Source organism: Salvelinus sp. IW2-2015, linkage group LG6.1 (assembly GCF_002910315.2).
Source record: "Salvelinus sp. IW2-2015 linkage group LG6.1, ASM291031v2, whole genome shotgun sequence".
NCBI lineage: Eukaryota > Metazoa > Chordata > Actinopteri > Salmoniformes > Salmonidae > Salvelinus > Salvelinus sp. IW2-2015.
In genome coordinates, this window is record NC_036845.1 from 13,236,027 (window position 1) to 13,260,627 (window position 24,601).

At 41.1% G+C, this 24,601-nt stretch overlaps 2 protein-coding genes across 2 annotated transcripts; both read right to left on the reverse strand.

Moving 5' to 3' along the window:
• Positions 1-7,928: 7,928 nt before the first annotated feature.
• LOC111965124 (uncharacterized) lies at positions 7,929-16,499 on the reverse strand. The gene is made up of 7 exons (XM_023989129.2): positions 15,789-16,499; positions 15,062-15,349; positions 14,759-14,855; positions 10,551-11,460; positions 10,334-10,403; positions 9,896-10,070; positions 7,929-8,810 (listed from the first exon to the last, which is right to left on the reverse strand). Exons 1-7 carry the CDS (start codon positions 16,105-16,107, stop codon positions 8,657-8,659), a joined length of 2,013 nt encoding a protein of 670 aa, XP_023844897.1. The 5' UTR covers positions 16,108-16,499; the 3' UTR covers positions 7,929-8,656.
• A 76-nt stretch (positions 16,500-16,575) lies between these two features.
• LOC111965125 (uncharacterized) lies at positions 16,576-18,510 on the reverse strand. The gene is made up of 4 exons (XM_023989132.1): positions 17,924-18,510; positions 17,409-17,825; positions 17,226-17,322; positions 16,576-16,999 (listed from the first exon to the last, which is right to left on the reverse strand). Exons 1-4 carry the CDS (start codon positions 18,294-18,296, stop codon positions 16,798-16,800), a joined length of 1,089 nt encoding a protein of 362 aa, XP_023844900.1. The 5' UTR covers positions 18,297-18,510; the 3' UTR covers positions 16,576-16,797.
• Positions 18,511-24,601: the final 6,091 nt, after the last annotated feature.

The following is a 24,601-nucleotide window of genomic DNA, read 5'->3' on the forward strand; positions in this document are numbered from 1 at the left end:
AAGATGATAGTTAGACAAGCTAGCTACTCTAACTTGATTGATTGCCTCAACCTATCTGGGATAGCTAAAGCCAACTTCATAAAATTGCTAGGTGGCTAGTAGTATTACTTTTTTAATTAAATTCAGATGTTGTGTCACTGATCTACATACCCCATAACGTCAAAGTGGAATTGTGTTTTTAGAAATGTTAACAAATTCATAAAAAATTAAAAGCTGTCTTGAGTAAATAAATATGCAATCCTTTTGTTATGGCAAGCCAAAATAAGTTCAGAAGTAAAAATGTGCTTAACAAGTCACATAATAAGTTGCATGGACTCACTCTGTATACAATAATACTGTTTAACATGACTACCCCATCTCTTTACCTCACACATACAATTATCTGTAAAGTCCCTAAGTCGAACAGTGAATTTCAGGCATAGATTCAACTACAAAGACCAGGAAGGTTTTCCTATGTTTTGCAAAGAAGGGCACCTATTGGCAGAAGGGTATAATAGGCAGACATTGAGTATCCCTTTGAGCATGGTGCAGTTATTAATTGTACACTGTATCAATACACCCAGTCACTACAAAGATACAGGTGCCCTTACTAAATCAGTTGCCGGAGAGGAAAGACACCCTTCTTGGATTTCACCATGAGGCCAATGTAACAGAGTTTAATGGCTGTAACAGATTTTAATGGTTGTGATAGAATACTGAGGATGGATCAACAACATCGTTACTCCGCAATAGTAACATAAATGACAGAGAAAAGAAGGAAGCATGTACAGAATAAGAAATATTCTAAAACAAGCATCCTGTTTGCACTGAAGTAATACTGCAAATAAATTGGCAAATACATGAACTTTTTGTCCTGAATACAAAGCTTTATGTTTGGGCAAATCCAACCCATCACTGAGTACCACTCTTCATATTTTCAAGAATGGTAATAGCTGCATAATGTTATGGGTTGGCATGAACTAGGGAGTTGTTTAGGATAAAAAGAAACGCAATAGAGCTAAGCACAGGCAAAATTCTAGAGGAAAACCTGAATCAGTCTGCTTTCCAACAGACACTGGGAGACAAATTCAGATTTCTACAGAACAATAATCGAAAACACAAGGTAATTTATGCACTGGAGTTGCTTACCAAGACGTTATTAAATGTTCCTGAGTGGCTTAGTTACAGTTTGGACTTAAATCGGCTTTAAAATCTATGGCAAGACTTGAAAATGGCTGTCTAGCAATGACCAATAACCAACTTGACAGAGCGTGACACATTTTTTTAAGAATAATGGTCAAATATTGCATAATCCAGGTGTGCAAAGCTCTTAAACGCTTACCCAGAAAAACACACAGGTGTAATCGCTGCCAAAGGTGATTGTAACATGTATTGACTCAGGAAGTTTAATACTTATCCAATCAAGATATATTAGTGTGTTATTTTCCATTAATACAAAATGTATATACTTTTTCTTCCACTGACATTACAGGGTATTTTGTGAAGATCATTGAAAATCAAATCAATTTGAATCCCACTTTGTAACAAAACAAAATGTTTAAAAAGTCAAGGAGTGTGAATACTTTCTGAAGGCTCTGTAATACTGTATGTCATGTAAACTCAGCAAAAAAAGAAACATTATCTCACTGTCAACTGTGTTTATTTTCAGCAAACTTAACATGTGTAAATATTTGTATGAACATAACAAGATTCAACAACTGAGACATAAACTGAACAAGTTCCACAGACATGTGACAAACAGAAATGGAATAATGTGTCCCTGAACAAAGGGGGGGTCAAAATCAAAAAGTCAGTATCTGGTGTGGCCACCAGCTGCATTAAGTACTGCAGTGCATCTCCTCATGGACGGCACCAGATTTGCCAGTTCTTGCTGTGAGATGTTACCCCACTCTTCCACCAAGGCACCTGCAAGTTCCCGGACATTTCTGTGGGGAATGGCCCTAGACCTCACCCTCCGATCCAACAGGTCCCAGACGTGCTCAATGGGATTGAGATCCGGGCTCTTCGCTGGCCATGGCAGAACACTGACATTCCTGTCTTGCAGAAAATAACGCACAGACCGAGCAGTATGGCTGGTGGCATTGTCATGCTGGAGGGTCATGTCAGGACGAGCCTGCAGGAAGGGTACCACATGGGAGGAGGATGTCTTCCCTGTAACACACAGTGTTGAAATTGCCTGCAATGACAACAAGCTCAGTCCGATGATGCTGTGACACACCGCCCCAGACCATGACTGACCCCACCTCCAAACGATCCCGCTCCAGAGTACAGGCCTCGGTGTAACGCTCATTCCTTTGACGATAAACGCGAATCCGACCATCACCCCTGGTGATACAAAACTGTGACTCGTCAGTGAAGAGCACTTTTTGCCAGTTCTGTCTGGTCCAGCGACGGTGGGTTTTGCCCATAGGCGATGTTGTTGCCGATGATGTCTGGTGAGACCTGCCTTACAACAGGCCTACAAGCCCTCAGTCCAGCCCTCTCTCAGCCTATTGCGGACAGTCTGAGCACTGATGGAGGGATTGTGCGTTCCTGGGTAACTCAGGCAGTTGTTGTTGCCATCCTGTACCTGTCCCGCAGGTGTGATGTTCGGATGTACCCATCCTGTGCAGGTGTTGTTACACGTGGTCTTCCACTGCGAGGATGATCATCTGTCCGTCCTGTCTCCCTGTAGCACTGTCTTAGGCATCTCACAGTACGGACATTGCAATTTATTGCCTGGCCACATCTGTAGTCCTCATGCCTCCTTGCAGCATGCCTAAGGCACGTTCACGCAGATGAGCAGGGACCCTGGGCATCTTTCTTTTGGTGTTTTTCAGAATCAGTAGAAAGGCCTCTTAGTGTTCTAAGTTTTCATAACTGTGACCTTAATTGCCGTCTGTAAGCTGTTAGTGTCTTAACGACCGTTCCACAGGTGCATGTTCATTAATTGTTTATGGTTCATTGAACAAGCATAGGAAACCGTTTTTAAACCCTTTACAATGAAGATCTGTGAAGTTATTTGGATTTTTACACATTATCTTTGAAAGGCAGGGTCCTGAAAAAGGGACGTTTCTTTTTTTGCTGAGTTTATTTATCGTTAAACAGGACAAATCTGAGTGGGCACGTGCCACTGTGGGCATGACACCTCTGCTATTTATGTTTGTGTTATTGTTATAATAAACAAGGGGAAAATAAATACATCAGAGCAATATTTCAGGGTAAGGTTCTTCTGTCCATGATATGCCATGCATTTTGATGTTTTCTATAAGCACTAGGGCTAGGCAATGGGAGATGGAGCCTACATGCAATAGATTATTACACATTACATAGACTGTCTATACTTTATGCTGCTTTAGTGACGATATTCAATGCAAAATTGTACAGAGATAATTTTTTGGTCAATAAAATGTAATATTTTTAGACAGTAAAGTGTAAAGTGTTATATTGTTACTATAACCTCTTCTCATATACATTGTTTATAATTCAGAGACCATACAGTAAGTGATATATAGTTCCCTTTTGAGTCTGTAGAATACTATCTAATACAACCTATCATAATCAACACCTCATATCCCACAACCTGCCTTATTTCTGCTTGTGGTCCAAAGGGGGTTACTGTTATGCCTGTCAGACTACACTGGTGCAACCTCTGAGTTACTCTGCAGGCACATTTCCCATCTAGTTACAATCACTCCATTCATAAGGAGGTTTGTCAAGATAGTTCATCTTCACAATGTTGTATCAAGCTGCATTTAGTCATGGTAAAGGATTCATAATTAAGTAATTTGTGCTTGTTCTTTTTGTGACGAGTAGAGAGTAGAGTAGTACTTTATAGATCCCCACTTGGGAAATTGTTTTAGCACTCAGCATCATCAATAAATGACAAGGACAAGAGAAGACATGTAACAAACACATGATAAAAAAAACAGACACATACAGTATGAAGGCACCTGCACCTTAGAGGCCTTAAAGTTCAATTCACTACAGTGCTGTGGAGTGGGTGCTGCATTACAGTGCTGTGGAGTGTGTGTGTGTGTGTGTGTCATTGTCCATGATCATGTGTGTCTTAGCTTGCAGCCTTTTTATGAATATGTCCTGCATTGATTCTAGACTGCAGCTGATTGTAGCACTGGCTTTCTTGATGATTCTGTCAAGCTTGTTTACGTCCTCCTTGGCCATTCCAGCACACCACACTGCTGTATAACATGCAAAGCATTTTGTCACCGACAATATCTAAGCTTCCCTAAAAAATACAGTCTGGATTGGGATTTTTAGTAGACACTATGTGAATTCTCTTTCCAGTTCAGCTTGTTGTCCACTATTACACCCAAGTTCTTGTAAAAGGTCTTTATCATTAATACAAATTTGATTGAAGAAAAAAAATCCCCTAAAATCTACCACCTGCTCTTTGGTCTTTAGTAGATTCAGGTCCAGGTAGTTGGCCTCACACCATTTCACAAAGGACTGTTGTTTCCCTGTGGTGAGTATTGTCTCATCTTGTGACACAGCTTACTATAGCAGTCATCAGTTCAGTGTTGTGTGTATAGACATTTGTGTAAAGGATACACAGGAAAGGTGACACGACCGTCCCTTGCGGGGGCCCCCATGTTTGTACATATCCGATCCGATACTGCCTGGTTCAGTCTTATGAACCGTGGTCTATTGATCAGATCACAATCCATTTGATTATGTGTGGGTTGAGATGAATGTCCTAGCTTTTGGGCCAGAAGGTGGGGTTGTATGGTATGGAAAGCACGGGAGAAGTCAAAGAACATTGTTGTCACCACACAGCCAGGCTTCTGCAGGTGCTCTGTGGAGATCGAGAAGAGCATCTTCAACAGCAGTTTTAGGGCGGTCTGCAAATATCAAAGGATCCAGGTAGGCTGCCACCTCGGCTCTTAATAAGGGCATTCAAATTTGTTCAATCATAATGTAATAAAGATATAAATAAGTAATATTCTTCCAAAATCAAAGGGTTTATTTTGGTCATAATTCTATAACACCTATTCAATTGTTTCAGATCAGGAGCATTTGAAATTCAGAAAAATACTTCAGTAAGTTAAATGTTATTAATGTGCAAAAGATGGACAGTGTGTTTAAATGAAAAAGGAAAAACCTTTGTCTCGCTTTATTGCTATTACAAACTGTACAATATTGTATGCTAAATTGAACACCTGATAGAATAACGCTGCAAGTATGGATGATGAGGTACACCTATAAGTTCAACCTGTCAGGAAACTCCTGAACATGCACAAACAGTGCCTCCTGTTTATAGGCTCAATGACATCAATTTCAGAGATGAACCAGGTATCTATTCAGTCCTGAAACTGTTTTTTACCGGCCATGCTCAACATCTCATTTTAAGTAAGTGGTCTGTATGGAATGTCAAAAGAAGACTGTCCAGTAGCTATCCAAACTTGCCACCCTACTGCCTGCCCCTGCGTCGTCCCCTAGTCCCCCCAGGTGTCTGTGTTCTGGGGGGGGTGGCAGGGCTGTGTGGGGTTCGTCTGAAGGGAGGACATTTTGCGAGCACGACGGCGTCTGGATGCTTCTCTCCAGGCCTCCCTCTGCTGTCTCTGGGTCACTTCAGGTAGATCTGATATCAGCACCCTCTTCTGATAATACCTGTAGAGAGAATGAGTATGAACACAGGCTCCACAACACAGATACACACTAGGTCTGTCATAGTAGAACCGCCCACACTTTGCTTTTGGAGAATGTGCTTATTGTTTTCTAGGTATTATCACTGCAATGTTGGAGCTAGAAACACAAGCAATTCGCTGCACCTGCGAAAACATCTGCAAATAAACTTTGATTTGATAACCAGTCATAATTAGACCGTACACTAATTGAAGTAAGCCTAAACCTTGGTGGACAGTCATTGTTTTACATTTCAGTAAATCTATTTATTTTGTTTGGAGTGGTACACTTCCACATGGAGATTAAAAGAATGAATGACGCTGTTTTGCTGCCTTAAGTCGTTTATTTATCAGCCCTCTATAACCGGCAGATGCTTGATAGAAAACATGAACATGCATGCAGCTGTTGCACAACATTTAAAAAATACTATTATGGCTAAACAGAGTTTGGAGAGCACACCTCTGTGGTGTAGTGCAGCTCGCTCTACTTTGTCTTCTTGGCAGGTGGCTGGTAGTCAGGTTCTATGTCCTCTTCATCTCCCTCAGTTCTATGTCCATCATCTTCTCCCACTTCCACATCTGCAGCCCTTTCGTCCACTCCTTCCCCAGTGCTAACGTCACCCTCCTCTCCGTCCTGTCCCTCTTGTCCTTCCAGGAGACTACCACTGGTGGCTTCTGTGGAGTTGGTGGGGGGCTGGATGACAGGGATATCTGTTTGAAGAAAAATGCTAGGTATTTTTTATGCAAGGTATATCTTCAATAAAATAAAGTAGCATACATTCTGCAATCTTCACTTTAATGTGTTGCTACACAGAGGGGAGTTGTTGGTGTATGCTGTTGTATGTATGCTGTTGAACGTATACTGACTGTACAAAACATTAAGGATACCTACTACCATACCTTGTTGAAAGGCACTTAACTCTTTTGTCTGGCCCATTAACCCTCTGAATGGCACACATGCGACAATTGAGAAATGGATTGTGTAAGGCTTACAAATCCTTCTTTAACCTGCCTCCTCCCCTTCATCTACACTGATTGAAGTGGATTTAACAAGTGACATCAAAAGGGATCATAACTTTCACCGGGATTCAACTGGTCAGTCTATGTCATGGAAAGAGCAGGTGTCCTTAATGTTTTGTACACTCAGGGTATGTTGTGTATGCGGTTGAGAGTGGAGAGTAACTTACGCTTCAGTAAAGATTCATAGTATTTGAGCAGCTCCTGGAGGCAGTCCTGCTCCAGACCTGGCCAAGGGTTGGTGGGCATCATGATTGTTACTCCCCAGCAGCCTCCATGGGACTGCTTCCCTATGAGGACGGACCTAAAGCCCAGAGCATGCACTTTCCGGAGCTGCAGAAGTCAAAAGAGTTTACAGAATTATAATTTCAATCAGATGGCTGCTAATCATAAATACAATAGGAATTAGTTCAATTCAAATAGAATAAAGCTAAGAATGTGTCCAGAAATATGGAGGGTTACCATTATAAAAAAATGAGTCCAGGAACCTGGCAACGTTGTTTTAAAGGATGGTCGGTCTTGTCCACTCTATCAGTGTCTTGTCCATTGCATTATTTTGTAATTTGTGGTATTTCTTAAAAGGCTGCACGGTTTTGCAGCTCTCACATATTTTAGAAGCATAATTTAACAACCATTTGCAGTTGTCACACACCTTCGTTGAGCCATGAGTTGGTTAAATTTGATAAAGAATGAACAAAAAAACAAACAGAAAGGCGTCAAGGAGAGCACATGGTTAGCACACTTGATTTGACAATAAACAGAAGTTGCAGTCAATATTACCTCTTGAACAGAGACCCTGAGTGTGGCTTATTACGATCAGCTAGATTGGGTGGGTTTTGATAATATGATAGCCTTAAGCATAGCCTCCCCACTCCCTATTAATCCCATTTCAAGTGCAAAAAAAATGAAATAACCTACTCAGCAGCAGAGCACACACATCAAGTACAGGTTGAAGGAATGGGGGGTTAATGGAGATTTGATTGATTTATGGACAATTGAATTTAAACTTGTTTAACATTTTACTGTAATTTAAGGTGCGAAATTGATTAGCTACCAGTCAGAGAAATACACTGCACTGTCAGGAATAGACTAATTCCAATCCTCAAGCTAGATCGGCAATGGAAAAATGCAGTTTAATCCAAAACAGAATGTTTTATCACAAATCAATATTATTGAAAAAGATAACATCTTAAGCCCCCATGCAGTCTTTGTAATTCTCTTTTTAAATCACCACTGTATGTCTAATAAATTACTGTGTTTATTTAGTGAAAATAACACCAACATATACTGTATGTTTAACCATTTATTTCCCTGAGCCTCCGTTGGCCCTTAAAATGCTCAGTCTGTTTGTGTGGGCATTAGGAAACACATTTGAAGATACAGTATTTACATACACAGACCCGATTGGCTGATAGGATGGTCTAGAACCCACCCCCTTACCCAGATGAACAATCATTGGTCTATTATAATCAGATCACATTGTGACGTCATGATGTGGGCCAAAAGTTCCAGCCTACCTGAACAGGCTTAAATTCCAGGCAATTTTCAAACAGCTCTTACACAAAACAGGCATCATTTTCACAATTTCTGAGTTTTATTTCAACCTCATTGTGTGGAAATATAACAAAAAGCAGGAAAATCAAGTTTAACTTCACTGCCCCTTTAACACTGTAGTGAAATGGGAACTCGTTCCGAACAAAACTGAATTTATCACACTGATTTTGTTTACAGTAAGTCAACAAAACTTCTTAAAGAAATCTGTCAACATAAAAAAAAACACTTCCGGTAATCATTTAGAACATCATTATAACATACAAGTTATAAAATCACGTTTCCCCATCACAGACAGCCAACAGAAACATAGGACAAATATTCCAAGATGCATCTCGTGATAGATGATAGAACTCAATTGCAATCTGTAGTGGTGATTGATTGATATTAAACAAGAGCAACATTACAACATTTGAAGCTATGCATCATGTATGTGCATCCTTGTTTGTATCTCCTATGAAACTGGTTCACCATTCAAATTCAGTCAGGTCTTTGAGGAAGGCGGCAACTGCATCGGTCTTCCTTTGCACAACTCTTCCAGTCCTGCGGCTCACCCCGGCTTCTGAATCAAGGTACGAAGAGCATTTGGTTCCTTCATTTGGGTTTATCCCTACTAGAAACCTAAACAGTCAACATGGAAGCGTTAGTCAATCCAGGCAATCAGGCATTGCTTTCACAACTCTTTCAATTCGGGTTGCAAAGCTACGGGTAATTTAGAAATCTAACGGAATCTTCAGTAATTTTGGTAATTAAGAGAAAATGTATGGCAATCTATTGTAACTTTGGTAATTTATACTTGAATAAAAATATATGTATTCATATATAGTATTCATTTTTTTTATTTTTTATATCTGTGTCCATATTGTCCATGAGTTTCTAGTAGATATGGTTCAAGAGAAAATAGCCTAATTAATGAAAAAAGCATCTAATCAACTTTGGCATTATTTTCAATTAACTCTGCAAATCTTCCAACGATTTACTTTTTTACAACTGCCACCAGTTTGACGCCAAAACATTGACAAGAAATACATACAGGGCGGACGGTAGCCTAGTGGTTAGAGCGTTGGACTAGTAATCGAAAGATTGTAAGATCGAATCCCCGAGCTGACAAGGTAAAAATCTGTCGTTCTGCCCCTGAACAAGGCAGTTAACCCACTGTTCCTAGGCCGTCATTGAAAATAAGAATTTGTTCTTAACTAACTTGCCTAGTTAAATAAAGGTTAAAAAAATAACACATTTTAAAAAAGAATGACATAGTAAAATAAATAAGTGTGTAAAAAATATATGAAGGATACTTCATGCTGAAACCCTCATATGAAACACCAATGGTATTCAATAAGTTGATGGTTTATATTTAGGATGTTTTACAGCTTTGTTTTTCTATTTTAAAATATTCTTCTTTAATTATTTCATATATTTACATGCGATAAGGCCACACAGAGGGCCAGAGATAATTACAGACACCTGTGATAATCTGAGGTACCCAAAAGGGCCACCATATGTATTGTAATAGATTACATAAAATCCTTGAAAGATACCAAAAATCTGGCAGTTTACTGGTAAACAAATGTTTCCAGAAATATACCCTCCCTTTGCAACACTAGGTAAGAGTCTCAACACTGAGATGCAGTTAAATTACATTTCGTCTTTGCGCAAGGCATGCAAGACAAATATAAGTGCTGGATCAATAAATGTTCAATACTTGCCTCTGAATAAGCTCCAGTGTTGCTGAGGCTGTCTCATGGTACTCTGTATTGAACACGTAGAAACATCCGAAGAGCACAGAGAGGGCAGCAGCAAAGTCGGACTGATTTTCCAAAACACAGACCACTCTCCCCTCGATCGACACCATCCACTTAGATGAAGCCAGCAGGGAACTCCCTGAAGTATACAGTAATAATGATTGTGTTAAACAAGATACTTTTTTAATATAGGCCTACACAATATATTTCTGTTCCACCACAATTAAATATTACAGTATTTAGGCTAGAATTCATCTTATTGTTCTATTCTTCTGTGCAGCGTTAACATTATGTAGTTAAGTACCAGTACGTATTTCTGGTGGTTTATMTAGCCMMACCRTSGACATAAKCTGAKTYATGAATATGATMATCTCCAGTCCATACACAAAATGTTGTCATTACCAAGCATGATAAGTCTTGGAGTGGCCGGCAAATGCAACTGAGCCTCTACATCCATCTGGGTGTCATTCACCTACATTAAACACAAAAAGAAGAATGTTGTTGAATCCTGATATGATCAATCATGTGTGTAAAAGCACAGTTAAATGTATATAGTCCCAGTATAAAACAATCAGATTACATGTTTTATTTGAATAAAATCACACACACAATAACTTACATCAGCCAAGAGGAAGAGAGAGTCCTCTTTCTCTCTGAAGTGGGACAGCACCAGAAGAATGGCAGCACAGGCTGTGAGGTTTCCACTGACGTCACCTTCAATGTCATTGAGGAGACTTTGGATGCCTCTCCTCCAGTTGGGTTTCTGACTTCGGAAGAAATTGACAATGGTCTTTCCTTTGCTCCGGAGAGCGTCACTGAGGCAGCGGTCGATCTCAACTCCAGTGAGCATGTGGAAGTGGGCGCAGAGCCATCTCTTGGCAAAAAGAAAAGGCCATTGTTCCTTGACGTCACCAATGCTTGGGGCTGGCCATGCATTTATCATGTGGCGTTGGTTAATGTACGTAAGCCTCATGAATTCGTCCACGTCTCCCCTGTCCACACCACTGGGGCTTGCACTGTTGAAAATGGTGGCCATAATCTGTCTCTTATTTTCCAGGGAGTCAGGAGTCTCTCCTTCCGGAAGGTCCTGTGGGTGCCAGTTGATGCACCCATAACTGTCCACTTTTGTTCTTGCTGTTTTGACTTGTCTGTTGCTGTTTTCCCCTTTTTTGTTCGTCTTGGGTCTGCGTATTCGATTTTCAGTGTTCCGGTTCACATGCTCCACTCTGGTCTTTATTTGGGTGAGCAAGGAGGAGTACCTTCTGCTAAGCAGTTCCCCTTCTTTTGACAGGTCTGCAAAGCTCTCTGGATATTCTGAAACTATAGCTTTGGCAATTTCTGAACATACTTTCTTGTTGGGGTTGAGGCAGTGTACACGCATTGCATCAACGGTGATCCTCACCATCAGCCGCCTATCTGCCGCCTCGACTCTTCGTCCCTCTGCAATGGCTCGCCTGAGGCTTTCAGGCGTCTGCTGCCAAGGGACATGAAAGTTGCTGATCCAATCCTCATCATCATCATCATCCTCCCTAAAAAGCAATACCAATTGCATGGGATAAATTGATGGTTGCTTGTGTGGCAAGTGTTCACAGTGCTATACAAAGCCAATATGTTATTATATGTTTATTTTTGCCTGAGCCAAGAGGATTTGGTACATCCAATGAATCCTGGTAGAGAATTATTGACAATGATGATGGGAGGCTCTTGTAAAAGTCCATTTTCTTTCAAATTTGACCATTTGTCATGTCCTCATTAGCAACAAGGTGGATCATTTTGTACTGGTCTTTCGCTGTTGACAGTCCAAGAATAGGTGTCAGAGTCTCTTTGATAGGGATCTACTGACAGAAGCGTATCCTGGCTGTCGCATCGGAACCAAGACATCTGAGCTGAATTGGCTCAACATAGCGTCCGGTTAGACCATACACCTTTTCCATTTATACTGTACGCAGATCTTTCGTGACAATCAATGCTTCTTAAAATATCTATTAAAATTTGTAGGTTGTACAATGTAACAGCAATATTTAGACTTAGGGATGCCACCCGTTAGATAAAATACGGAACGGTTCCGTATTTCACTGATAGAATAAACGTTTTGTTTTCGAAATTATAGTTTCCGGATTCGACCATTTTAATGACCAACGGCTCGTATTTCTGTATGATATTATGTTATAATTAAGTCTATGATTTGATAGAGCTGTCTGACTGAGCGATGGTAGGCACCAGCATGCTCGTAAGCATTCATTCAAACAGCACTTTCGTGCGTTTGCCAGCATCTCTTCGCAATGCTTCAAGCATTGCGCTGTTTATGACTTCAAGCCTATCAACTCCCGAGATTAGGCTGGTGTAACCGATGTGAAATGGCTAGCTAGTTAGTGGGGTGCGCGCTAATAGCGTTTCAAACGTCACTCGCTCTGAGACTTGGAGTAGTTGTTCCCCATGCTCTGCATGGGTAACGCTGCTTTGGGGTGGCTGTTGTCGATGTGTTCCTGGTTCGAGCCCAGGTAGGAGCGAGGAGAGGCACAGAAGCTATACTGTTACACTGGCAATACTAAAGTGCCTATAAGAACATCCAATAGTCTAAGGTATATGAAATACAAATCGTATAGAGAGAAATAGTCCTATAATTCCTATAATAACTACAACCTAAAACTTCTTACCTGGGAATATTGAAGACTCATGTTAAAAGGAACCACCAGCTTTCATATGTTCTCATGTTCGGAGCAAGGAACTTAAACGTTAGCTTTCTTACATGGCACATACTGCACTTTTACTTTCTTCTCCAACACTTTGTTTTTGCATTACTTAAAACAAATTGTACATGTTTCATTATTTATTTGAGGCTAAATTGATTGTATTGATGTATTATATTAAGTTAAAATAAGTGTTCATTCAGTATTGTTGTAATTGTCATTATTACAAATAAATACATTTTCAAAAATCAGACGATTAATCGGTATCGCCTTTTTTGGTCCTCCAATAATCGGTATCGGTGTTGAAAAATCATAATCGGTCGACCTCTAACTTAGACTAAATAATGTTAAACAAGGTTGGAATGTGAATCAATGACATGGGGTATCAGTCTACTCGGTGACACCCACAGAACACAAATGTGAAGATTTTACGCAAATATTAGCATTGTAGCTCTTATCACTGGACTGTGACTGTGTGAAAACACCTCCCCAGTCAACCCATTGTGTGTATTGACATTCATATTGCACTGTACAGCTTTACCTATGGATTGGAGATCAATGAAATGCGGTATCAGTCTACTCAATACCCAAGATATTTTTTTACAACATCCTCCTCAGAGTTATCAGACTCAAACATCCATGTAGTATTGTTTTTCCTCAGGAATAGTGTTAACATAGATTGACAATAAATGTGGCTCAATTCACAGTTCTTTCAGAGTACCGCAATAAGAACTACGACACTAATGTTCTCTGGGTGTCACTGAGTAGACTGATACCCCATGTCATTGATCCACAATCCATAGGTAAGGCTGTACAGTGAAATAAGTATGCCCCCAATGCAATTCTAAAGTTTAATAAGTGTGATTTCAACAGATTTGTCAAATTAACAAATTATTGTCTTCTGTTGATTTTATATAACAACATTCCAACCTCGTTTAGCATTATCTATTCAATTATGGCATAATTATACTATTTGTAATAATTTGCATCACTGTCAATTATACTTTTATTTTGAAGGCTAACCGCAAAGTAGACTATTGTGGCTAATCCTTATTGTGGCTAGCTTCACATAGATGGGTCTGACCACCATTAATCAGAAGTGTCTTATAAATTAGGGTTATTTCAGATGATGACACCTAGCTATATAGTTAGCTAGCTAACTACTGAGTATAGCTACTGAAACGTTTTGCTATGTTTTTGGGGAAGAACATTGTTTGCATCCATGAGCTAGCTAGCTTTTATGACCAGCACTGTAGGTGCGCGAGACAACTTTACCAGCATCATAGCATACGTATCGATGAATCGTTGTGACATATGAAATACGAGTGATAGTATAATCAATGTATAATAACTATGTAAAACATGTATGAACGCGTTAAATTATTATGTGACGTGCAGTCATGTTCAGGTCCTGATTGGTCAACAAGTTTATTTGACACTTCAAATAGTGTTATTTAACACGCAAAGACCCACACGGTGTTTCATAGTATCCGAAATCCTGGTTGAGAAAGACACGACTGAACAAATAAACAACTAAACAGCACAGCAAGTAAGTGAAATAAATAGGTTTTGATGTTTTACTGGTAATGGGGACATGCGTAAATTCCAACAAAATAACTTTTTGGTCAGTGTGGTGTGTGTGTGTGTGTGTGTAACCTTTAACTAGGCAAGTCAGTTAAGAACAAATTCTTATTTACAATGACGGCCTACCCCGGAAGACGCTGGGCCAATTGTGCGCCGCCCTATGGACTCCCAATCACGGCCGGATGTAATACAGGCTGGATTCGAACCAAAGACTGTAGTGACGCCTCTTGCACTGAGATGCAGTGCCTTAGACCGCTGTGTCCATGTGTGTGTGTGATCTATTTAACTGTACTAGAATGCTTAAAGGGCCGCAAAAAAAAAATTTTGGCAAGGAAAATATCGGAATCGGCCAAAAATGTCATATCGGTGCATCACTAATTGTAATGTAATCTACTGTGTTACACTGCAAAACACACTGAAGGTATTTTACTGTGGATTTGTGACAGTCTTTCACAGCACTGATAAATAAAAAATAATTGACAACCCAGAACCCAGGCCTGTCAAAGCAGGCCTGAGTTCTGGACAGCCAGACTGTGTGGATGAAAGGTCATACCTGCATTTTGCCCTCTCCTTGTAGGCCCGCAACTTCTCAGGGTCAGCACGGATTCTCTCTCTGTATTGCCGCTGTGTCTCTGCGCTTGACAGCCTCCCTGATGTCAAGAAACAATAGAACCGTATTGTTATTGGCATGATCCTCTTAAACCTGAATTTAACTTGGATTTTACCATGAACCTCATAGCAGACAGTTGTTTTTAAATCCATAAGACCGCTTACAACTTTACAACCCCCTCACCACTCCACTATAAAAAAATCAACAACAAACAAAAAAGGACAGAGACAAGACACACAAGCATACTTTTCACACGCTCTGTCGATGTCTCCTCAGACAGTTCTGAACGTCTATCGCCTGGACTCTGGCTACCAGCAACAGAAGACGTTCCATCAGACTCTTTCCCCAAGACGTGCATCGGGCCTAAGCCCTCCTGTTGTTCCGCAATGCTCTCCTCACTCATCTCCCATTTGATGTAGAAGGACCCAGTGTCAGCAGGCTCCTCTTTTATCACTGGGCTGGTGACTGGACTGGCTGATGGGGACTGGCTTCTGGTTCTCTCTGCTGAAAGCCCAGGAGTCCCTGCATTGAGACCTGGGATTGAAAAAATACATTTTATCTAAAGCTGGGGTTGGTCTCAAACTGGCCAGGTTTGAGCATAGACATGTTCAAGTAGCCTTTACCAGCAGATCAGTTACCATGAACAAGAATATGTCTCATCATAGGCATTGCAATGCTAAATAGGGCAGTAACTAGTACACAATGATAATCTGCAGAACATATACTGAGGCTAGTAGGGTAGTTAGCTACATGACCACATGAGAAAACATTTTATGTCATGTACCAGATTTGTCCCACTATTGGCAATGGCATAACTTTAGCATATGGGGAATATCAACTATGAATGCATTCATCATGATATCATAGTGTCTATAATGATGTACACACTGACATTTATGCACCGGTGACCTGAGTGGGAATGTGCAGTATTATGAACTACTGATAACCAAGCAATTAGGACAGAGCTACTCACTGGGGAAATCCATTCTCCAATCATTTTCGCTTGCCACCTCGTTCTCATTGCACATTGGTTTTCCAAAATCTCTTCCTGGTGAAAGTGCAGAAAATTCAAAGGATAGGCCTACTCGAAATGCTGTTAATTCGTCTTCAGCTTTTTTAAGCTTACATTTAAGCGTTTCATTTTCTTTGTCCCTCTCGGCCACCTTCCTTTCATATTCTAGTATTTTGGTACTGTTCATATTGTAAATAACATCCATGACAGTATTTACCGCTGTTCTGATAGCATTTTCCACTGCACGAGCGTTTTCTTCGTTTTGTAAACAGGAATTCATTGCTCTACTAGGGAGATAATAAAAATTCACCGACACAGCCTAACGTTACCTAGTTTGCTAAATTGGCCAAGTCACAGAGTGAAGCAGCAATACCAAAGATACTTATAACTAGCTAGCTAACCCTTTTGTCTGTGGCACTGTAACGTTAACGTCACTAGCTAGCTCAGCTGGCTAAACAGCAGCAAACAACTTTACCGATGTGTGCGTCAGTTTGTAACACTTCAGTGACAATATTATCGAAGAGAGAAAGCGAACTAAAGTGTGGTATTTCAAAGGCACTTTCATAAAATATTCGGAAAAAAAGAATTTGACATGTTTTAGAGAGCAACTGTATTGCAGCTAAATGTTTACCTCGCAGTTCACTTCCGCCGCGTTGAACGCGCGCGTCACGTGTCAAATGTGTTTGTGGTGGCTCAATCACAGCACCATCTAGTGGTAAATCAGTGAATAATCAAATAGCAATAGGTGTACAATGTGAACTAATTTATTGACATTTCTAAAAAATTCATAAACATACAACATTAACAGCCCCAACCAATTCATTGAATAACTGGATTGTTAGAATATGATACAGAACTCATTCCCTCAACAAAGGAGATATCAACAATTATGATCCCCAAATCCCCATCTTTGTTCAGTAGCCTAAACTCATCTGTGCAGGCCTAATCCCCCCCCCCACCGAATTCCACCCTACTGCCTGCCCCTGCAGTGTCCCCTAGTCCAACCAGGTGTCTCTGTGTTCTGGGAGAGGTGGCAGGGCTGTGTGAGGTTCATCTGGAGGGAGGACATTTTGCGGGCACGACAGCGTCTGGATGCTTCTCTCCAGGCCTCTCTCTTCAATCTGCGGGTCTCTTCAGGTAAATCTGATATCGACACCTTCCTCTGCTGATTCCTGAAAAAAAGGAGTGAGTATGAACACAGATATTATAACAAATACACATGATCACAACGTTAAACATATTGCATGCTCTGTTTTCAAATGTCTATGAAATGAACGTCTCCATGCAGGACAATGGAATTAAGATGAATTCTATTCACGGTAATGTCAATATTCTCATCAAGACTATTGAAGGTGGACACCCAGACTGTGGTAGTGAAAGGTACTGTAACCTATTTACCTGCGTCGTTCCTTCTCCTTGTAGGCCCGGAACTTCTCAGGGTCAGCACGGACTCGCTCTCTGAACCTCCGCTGTGTCTCTGCACTTGACAGCCTCCCTGAGACAATAGAACCATATTGTCGTTAGCATGATCCTTTTAAACCTGAATAAAAAAAATAAAAAAAAATCATTTCACATGCATACTTTTCAGATGCCTGGTTGGTCTCTCCCCATACTCATGTCCACTCTGGCTACCAGCAACAGGGTGAGTTCCGTCTCTTTGCATGGTTGGAGTTCCACCCCTCTGCTGGGCTTCATACTCTTTTCCCAGGACGTGTGTCGGGCCTAGGCCCTCCCGTTGCTCCCCAATGCCCTCCTCACTCATCTCCCATTTAATGTAGAATGTCTCAATGTCAGAGGGCTCCTCTTTTATCACTGGTCTGGTGACTGGATTGGGTGATGGGGACTGGCCTCTGGTTCGCTCTGCTAAAAGCCCAGACTCTTCTGCAGAATGGGAGGAAGGGTTCTGGTGATGGGACATATAAATAGTTGATGCCCCAGTGGGAAGAGCTGTGTCTTTGCACTGGGAAAAAACCTGTGGAGGAGTCCTTCCACCAAGACCTGTGATCAAAACAAAGATATTTGGACAAAAGCAGGGGTTGGTAAGTGTATGTCAAAGAGTTAAACATTGGGATAAAATCAATCGGGACAATACTCACTGGGGAAATCTATTCTCCAATCAGCTCTGCTTGACACCTCGTTTTCATTGCAAATTGGTTTCCCTCTTTGCATTTCTGGTGAAAGTGCATAAGTGCTTGACCTGACTTGATGACATTCATTTCCAGAAAATTCAAAGGAGCCTCGCAATGCTGTGATCTCTCGTTCTGCTGTTTTAACTTTGCGTTTCAGCGTTTCGTTTTCTTTGTCCTTCTCGGCCAACTTACTTTGATATTCCTGTATTTTGGTACTGTTGATACTAGAAATAACACTCAAAACATTATGTATCGCTGTTCTAACTGCATGTTCGACTGCACGAGTGTCGTCTTCATTTTGCAAAAAGGAGAACGTTGCTCTACTATGGAAATAATTCATTTTCTTTCTACATGAAAGCCGGCCACTAAAGACTGCATGTGCACCAAGCAGTGCTAGCCGACAGCTTCTAACACAGGTGATGAGATAACAACAAATTGGTAAGAGAACGAACCGGCGGTATTTCAAAAGAACACGTTAATACCAGAGAAAATAAGACAACAGACCCAGTTCATGTTGATTATCTCCAAACAACATTCACTTCCGCGTGTATTTTAAAGGTGGTGGCGAAGTCACAGCGTCGTCTAGTGGTGGCTAACTCAATGCTGATTTTGTTTAAAGTTTCACGTTTTAATGTCACATGCGCAAGTACAGTGAAATGCCTTTCTTGCAAACTCAAAACCCAACAATGCAATAATCAATAACAATGTATCACCAGAAAGGAACACACGAGAAATACTAATAAGAAATATGAAATACACAGTAAAGCAAGTAAGTAGGCATACTATATACAGGAAATATTTAAAAAGTCAGTTCCAATACTATGCATGTGCAGGGATACTGGAGTGATGGAGGTAGATAGGTATAAGGGGAATAGGCAACAGGATATACGATAGACAGAGTAGCAGCAGCTTGCATGTGAGTTGGCTTGCGGGTGTGTAGAGTTTGTGTGTTGTGTTGGAGTGACAGTGTGTGTGAGTGTGGTGCCCTGTTAGTGTGCATGGAGACATTGCAAATATTGAAATAAAAGGGCCAACTTGCAGTAGCAGCTTTGCTCCACATGATGGTAGTATACAGCAAATAATATGGACATAAGGGAAGAAAGTTGCCCATTGCTCCAAAGCTGTAGGTACCAGCTTTTGACAGATGGTCACAGTCCATCATATATGCACAGGTGCATTATATCATCAAAATAAAGCCAGAAAGTTTTATGGGAATATCTTTACAAATTAATGTGGATATATCCATATAATGTGGTTTGCTGGCTCATAACATTTCAGGTTATGGATATGCATGGAAATCTAAATAAATTGTTGTGAGCAGAAAGTATGGGATAGATTGGGGTGGAATTACAAGTCTAACAATAGACAACCAAAAATATAACATTAAAAATTATAGCTTTGGACATTTCTTGATCATTGGAAGGATGGACCAATATGAGGTAAAGTCAGGTAATCTGTATACATATCCTGCTTAGTTCTTACTGTCTGACTGAAATAGAAAAACACATGGAGTCATCACAAGTGCAAACACAGTCACAGCATGTTCCTTTTTAGCCTTTTTGTGACCTGGGTGTTAGGGGAAGCATTCTTTTCATTAGAAGTGGCTGAAATGACTCTCCCAGGTCTAGGGGTTTTAACGCTCTTGAGGCTGCTTCACCAAGTTGTTCTGTGACCCGGATACTAAAGCAAAGTGGTGGAGGTGTCTTATCGTGGGGGGTGTAGGACTTGTATGTTGAGAGTAGATGGAGGTGGTAGGGGGGAGAATGCAGTCTTGCAGCTGTGCGTGTGCTTGTGTGTCCGTGTGTTTGAATAAGGGGGGGCAGAAAAGATTCAGAAGTGTTGGAGCAGAAAATCTCTCTCCCTCCTCTTTTCTCTCACTCCTTTTCTCTTTCTCTCCCTCTGTCGCTGGGCCAGACGTAAAGCAACAGCAATTTGCGCGATTTCACAGCTCACTGGGTCCCTAAAACTCTGACTGCCCTGCAATGACAGAGGGAGAGGAGGAGGAGAAGGGAGAGGAAGGAATGAGGAAGAGGACAGAGATAAAGGGATGGAGAGGCAGGGTGGTGGCGAGGGTAAATAGAGGAGGAGGATTAAGAAAAGCAAATTAAAAAAGAACAGAGAACATTGTAGAGAGATGGGGGAAGATTTATTATAATATATACATATATTTGGCTAAATGTGAGGGCAGGGCAAGATGTGTACTGTATTGTGACGGAAACAAGAATACATGCATGTGTAGCACTGATCCAACACTGAAACTGTCAAACCTTGATGAAGACATGGGGCTAATATATTCCCATCTGTAAGAGACTTCATCTTACTTAAACAGTGTAAACAGTTTTATATCTCAGGTCTATAAGGAAATACTTGGACATTTCATGAAAATACTATGGACCTTTCTGGGAATATGTGTAAGAAATAATAAGAGCCATTTTGGATGCTAATCCCAACATCTGACCCGGAGTCCTAATCCGTTCATCTCTCCATGCCCTCTTAGACATCAATAGGGTTCCCTTTGGGTGGTCATTACCCTGCCAAGTGTCTGTCCTTTGGAGCAGGGTCACCCTCGAGACCCCTCAAGGACCACCACCAACTTCTGAAGACCTGCACCGCACGAGGTTAGAGACACATTCTTGAACAGAGTCACAGACAGGGATACATACAGACCAACTTTTCCTTTCTTCATTTAACTTCATACAGATAGCGGTTGTCTTTGTCAGTGGCTCTCGACCTTGGTCAGCTATTCTTAAACACCTTGCAGCAGGCATGCAGCAGAGGATTGAGACCAAGAGACTCAATTCCATCCTTAAGTCTTTCAGAACCCCAGTCCAGTCGAGGGATAGTCGACACTCCGAACACCCTCTCTCAAGACTAGAGGGCAGGGAAAGCCGTTAAGAGGCTGAGCAAGAGAGAGGGAAAAGAGGGAGCCATTGAGATAAGAGGTGTCACCTGAATGCTTTGTCTTGAGAGAGTTAAGAGCGGGTTCAGGGGTGGTTCAGGACATCTGGGCAGGGTTTGAAGGGTCAGCCAAGGGACAGGAAACCCTCCTAATCCCCCAGCTGGGCCTGGAGGAGAGGATTTGGCCCCACTCGGCCCCCGGCCCCAATCCCAACACCCACAACAGTAGCTAATTGAGCACCACTCTGATCACAGCACTCCCATCTAAAGCCTGAATGCTTTCACAGGCTTTTGGAGCTCAGCCTGGAAATCTGTGCTACTGTATCTATTATGGTAGATTGATAACATCTATGTGCACAGCATATAGGAAGCCTGCGAATTGAATTCTAAGCACTTCACACAGATGTACAGATGGCTGCAAAGGCTTTGAATATGTTCTGCCTGCATGTATGCATACAATTATACACTGTTGGCAGGCATGTTAAGAATATTGATAACAAGATAGGCGGATGGATGTACTTAGAGTTCAATGAAGGAATAGAGGGCAGTAGTTTGTATACAAAGATGTGCAAACATAGCTAAGGCAGGCTGGTACATAGTTAGAGGACACTGGCCTTGAGCTCATGTTGTGTGGCCTCTCTCCTCTCAAATAACTGCCCCTCCCCCTACATGGCATTACCATACAGGCCGAGGGGTCAAGTGAAGGTGCAGTCCTCCACCAGCCAACTGGAAAACTAAAGAGTTCAAGAGGTCATGGATAAGCAGCACAGTTGGCTGGTTGGTCAGACAAATCAAATTTACATCATATTGTGTTCCCTCTTAAATCACGGTACATATGGAAATAGGTTGGAAGACTGCAAATTTAATTGAGTTTATCCTGGTACTTGACCAAAATATTGATAAGAAATGACATTAGATCAATTGACAATGCTGAATTATGTTTTTTAAGTTTTATTTAGCTTATCTAATAATATCATGCAAAATTATTACAACTTTAGTTTGCTGGTTCTCATGAAGCAATGTGTGTGCTTATACAGTCCATTCTGAAAAATATTCAGACCCCTTCACTTTTTCCACATTTCGTTACAGCCTTATTCTAAAATGGATTAACTTATGTTTCCCCTTCATCAATCTACACACAATACCCCATAATGACAAAGCAAAAACAGGTTTTTAGAAATTTTTGCAAGTTTATTGGAGTCCACCTGTGGTTAATTCAATTGATTGGACATGATTTGTTAAGGCACACACCTGTCAATATAAGGACCCACAGTTGACAATGCATGTCAGAGCAAAAACCAAGCCATGAGGTTGAAGGAATTGCCCGTAGAGCTCCGAGACAGGATTGTGTTGAGACACAGATCTGGGGAAGGGTACCAAAAAATTAATCTGCAGAAGGTCCCCATACACAGGGGCCTCCATCATTCTTAAATGGAAGAAGTTTGGAACCACCAATCTGGCCTTTATGGTAGAGTGGCCAGACGGAAGCCACTCTTCAGTAAAAGGCACATGACCAGCCCGCTTGGAGTTTGCCAAATGGCATCTAAAGGACTCTCAGACCATGAGAAACAAGATTCTCTGGTCTGATGAAACCAAGATTGAACTATTTGTCCTGAATGCCAAGCGTCACGTTTAGAGGAAACCAGGCACCGCTCATCACCTGGCCAATACCATCCTTTTGGTATTGGCCATCATTTTTCAGCGAGAGGAACTGGGAGACTAGTCAGGATCAAGACAAAGATGAACAGAGCAAAGTACAGAGAGGTCCTTGATGAAAACCTGCTCCAGAAACTGATATTTCATTTTTTTTATTTCTAAAACCTGTTTTTGCTTTGTCATTATGGGGGTAGATTGATGAGGGGAAAAAATTATTGAATCTATTTTAGAATGAGGCTGTAATGTAAGACAATTGTTGGTCAGGTCATGTCATAGTTCTTTGTCCCTGCTCTTTTGAACAGTGCTGAATAGACTGTTGAACAGCCATCACTAGCCGTCTACCGGGTGATGCACACTCACTCACACAAAACACACACACAAGCTATCACACACACACACCTCATACTCACAAACACATGCACATACACTCATACACACACAGCCAATGCTGCTGTCCCATGTTGGAGACATTGAACCACTGGTCACTTCCCGTTTCACACTGTGTATTTAAATACTGTATCCCCAACTTAGCTCATCATAATAGTTCTACTACTGTACATTGTATTTTAGTTACACTGTTTATACACACATATGTATTTACAGAATACACTGGATTCTTGACAGAGCTTACTCTAATATATCCCCTGCTATACATATGCTATTTGGGTTGTTAATCAGATTTGTTCCAGATTTCTTGATTTCTTGTCCTTTTTTGTATTTTATTTCCTTACATTTTAATTGTTTGACATTTTACAGCATTGTTAGGCACTAGTAACATAAGCATTTCACTGCACCAGCTATAACACCTGCTAAACTGTACGCGACCAATAAACTTTGAATCGATTTTTCTTTGAATCAGTTATTCAGTCCGTTTCATGTACAGAGGACAAGCTAAAAGTGAAGGGGTTTGGGTCCAGTTTGCCACCACCACCCACAGGGAGATGTGCATTACATGCTACATTGGTGTTGGCACCTCTCATCTGAACTCACTATCTCTGTAATTTCCTTTTTATCCCTTCCATGACTTTGACCTTCTCTGCGCTGCGAGCATTTGGTAAGCAGTGATTTATCTGCCAAATAAATTTGTTGGCTCCATTGAAATGTGTTTAAGGTGGGGGTCATTCTCCAGGCCAAAGATGGCAGCTAATAAATCTAAGTTGGGTTGAGGGGCGAGAGGAGAGATAGATGGACCAGGAGATAAAAGGGGGGAGTTAACAACTCTGTGAATGGGGGGGGGGGGGGGGGGGCATTCTAAGGAGATATAGGGTGTTTAATAGAGGCTTGAATGCTAAACGTCTCGTACAGTGCAGCGTGGGAGACCTCACCTTGAGTGAGATCCGCATTAAATGGAGCATCATCATGTTGACAGTTTGAGGTTGAGCCAGCAGGTTAGAGGCTCATCTAAAGAGTAAAGGGCGGTGTCCCTCCCTCCCAGCTCTCTGGGTTTAGAATGCTTTAGTTACATCACCGGCCTGAAAAATGACTGGCCTCATTCACATTATTACCCACAAACACTTCTCTACTCCTAGCCTGTATCACTGGCATTATACATTACTTTGATGATCTGACTCTTTTAATAAGCATTTATGACAGTGTATATGATTTATGAAGAAAGGTGAAGGTTCGAATCTAGTTTGAATACTGTACTACTATCCCATATACACTCTTAGAAAAAAAGGTGCTACCTAGAACCGAAAAGGGTTATTCTGCTGTCCCCATAGGAGAACCTTTTAAATATCATTTTGGTTCCAGGTAGAATGTTGTTATATAAAATCAACAAAACACAATTTGTTAATTTGACAAATCTGTTGAAATCACACTGGATGTATTATACTTTAGAATTGCATTGGGGGCATACTTATTTCACTGTACAGCCTTACCTATGGATTGTGGATCAATGACATGGAGCATCAGTCTACTCAGTGACACCCAGAGAACATTAGCTCTTATTGCGGGACGCTGAAACAACCGTGATTTAAGCCACATTTATTGTCAACCTATGTGGATTGAACACTATTCCCGAGGAAAAACATTACTGCGTGGATGTTTTGGAGTCTAACTCTGAGGAGGACGTTGGTGGGAAAAAATCTT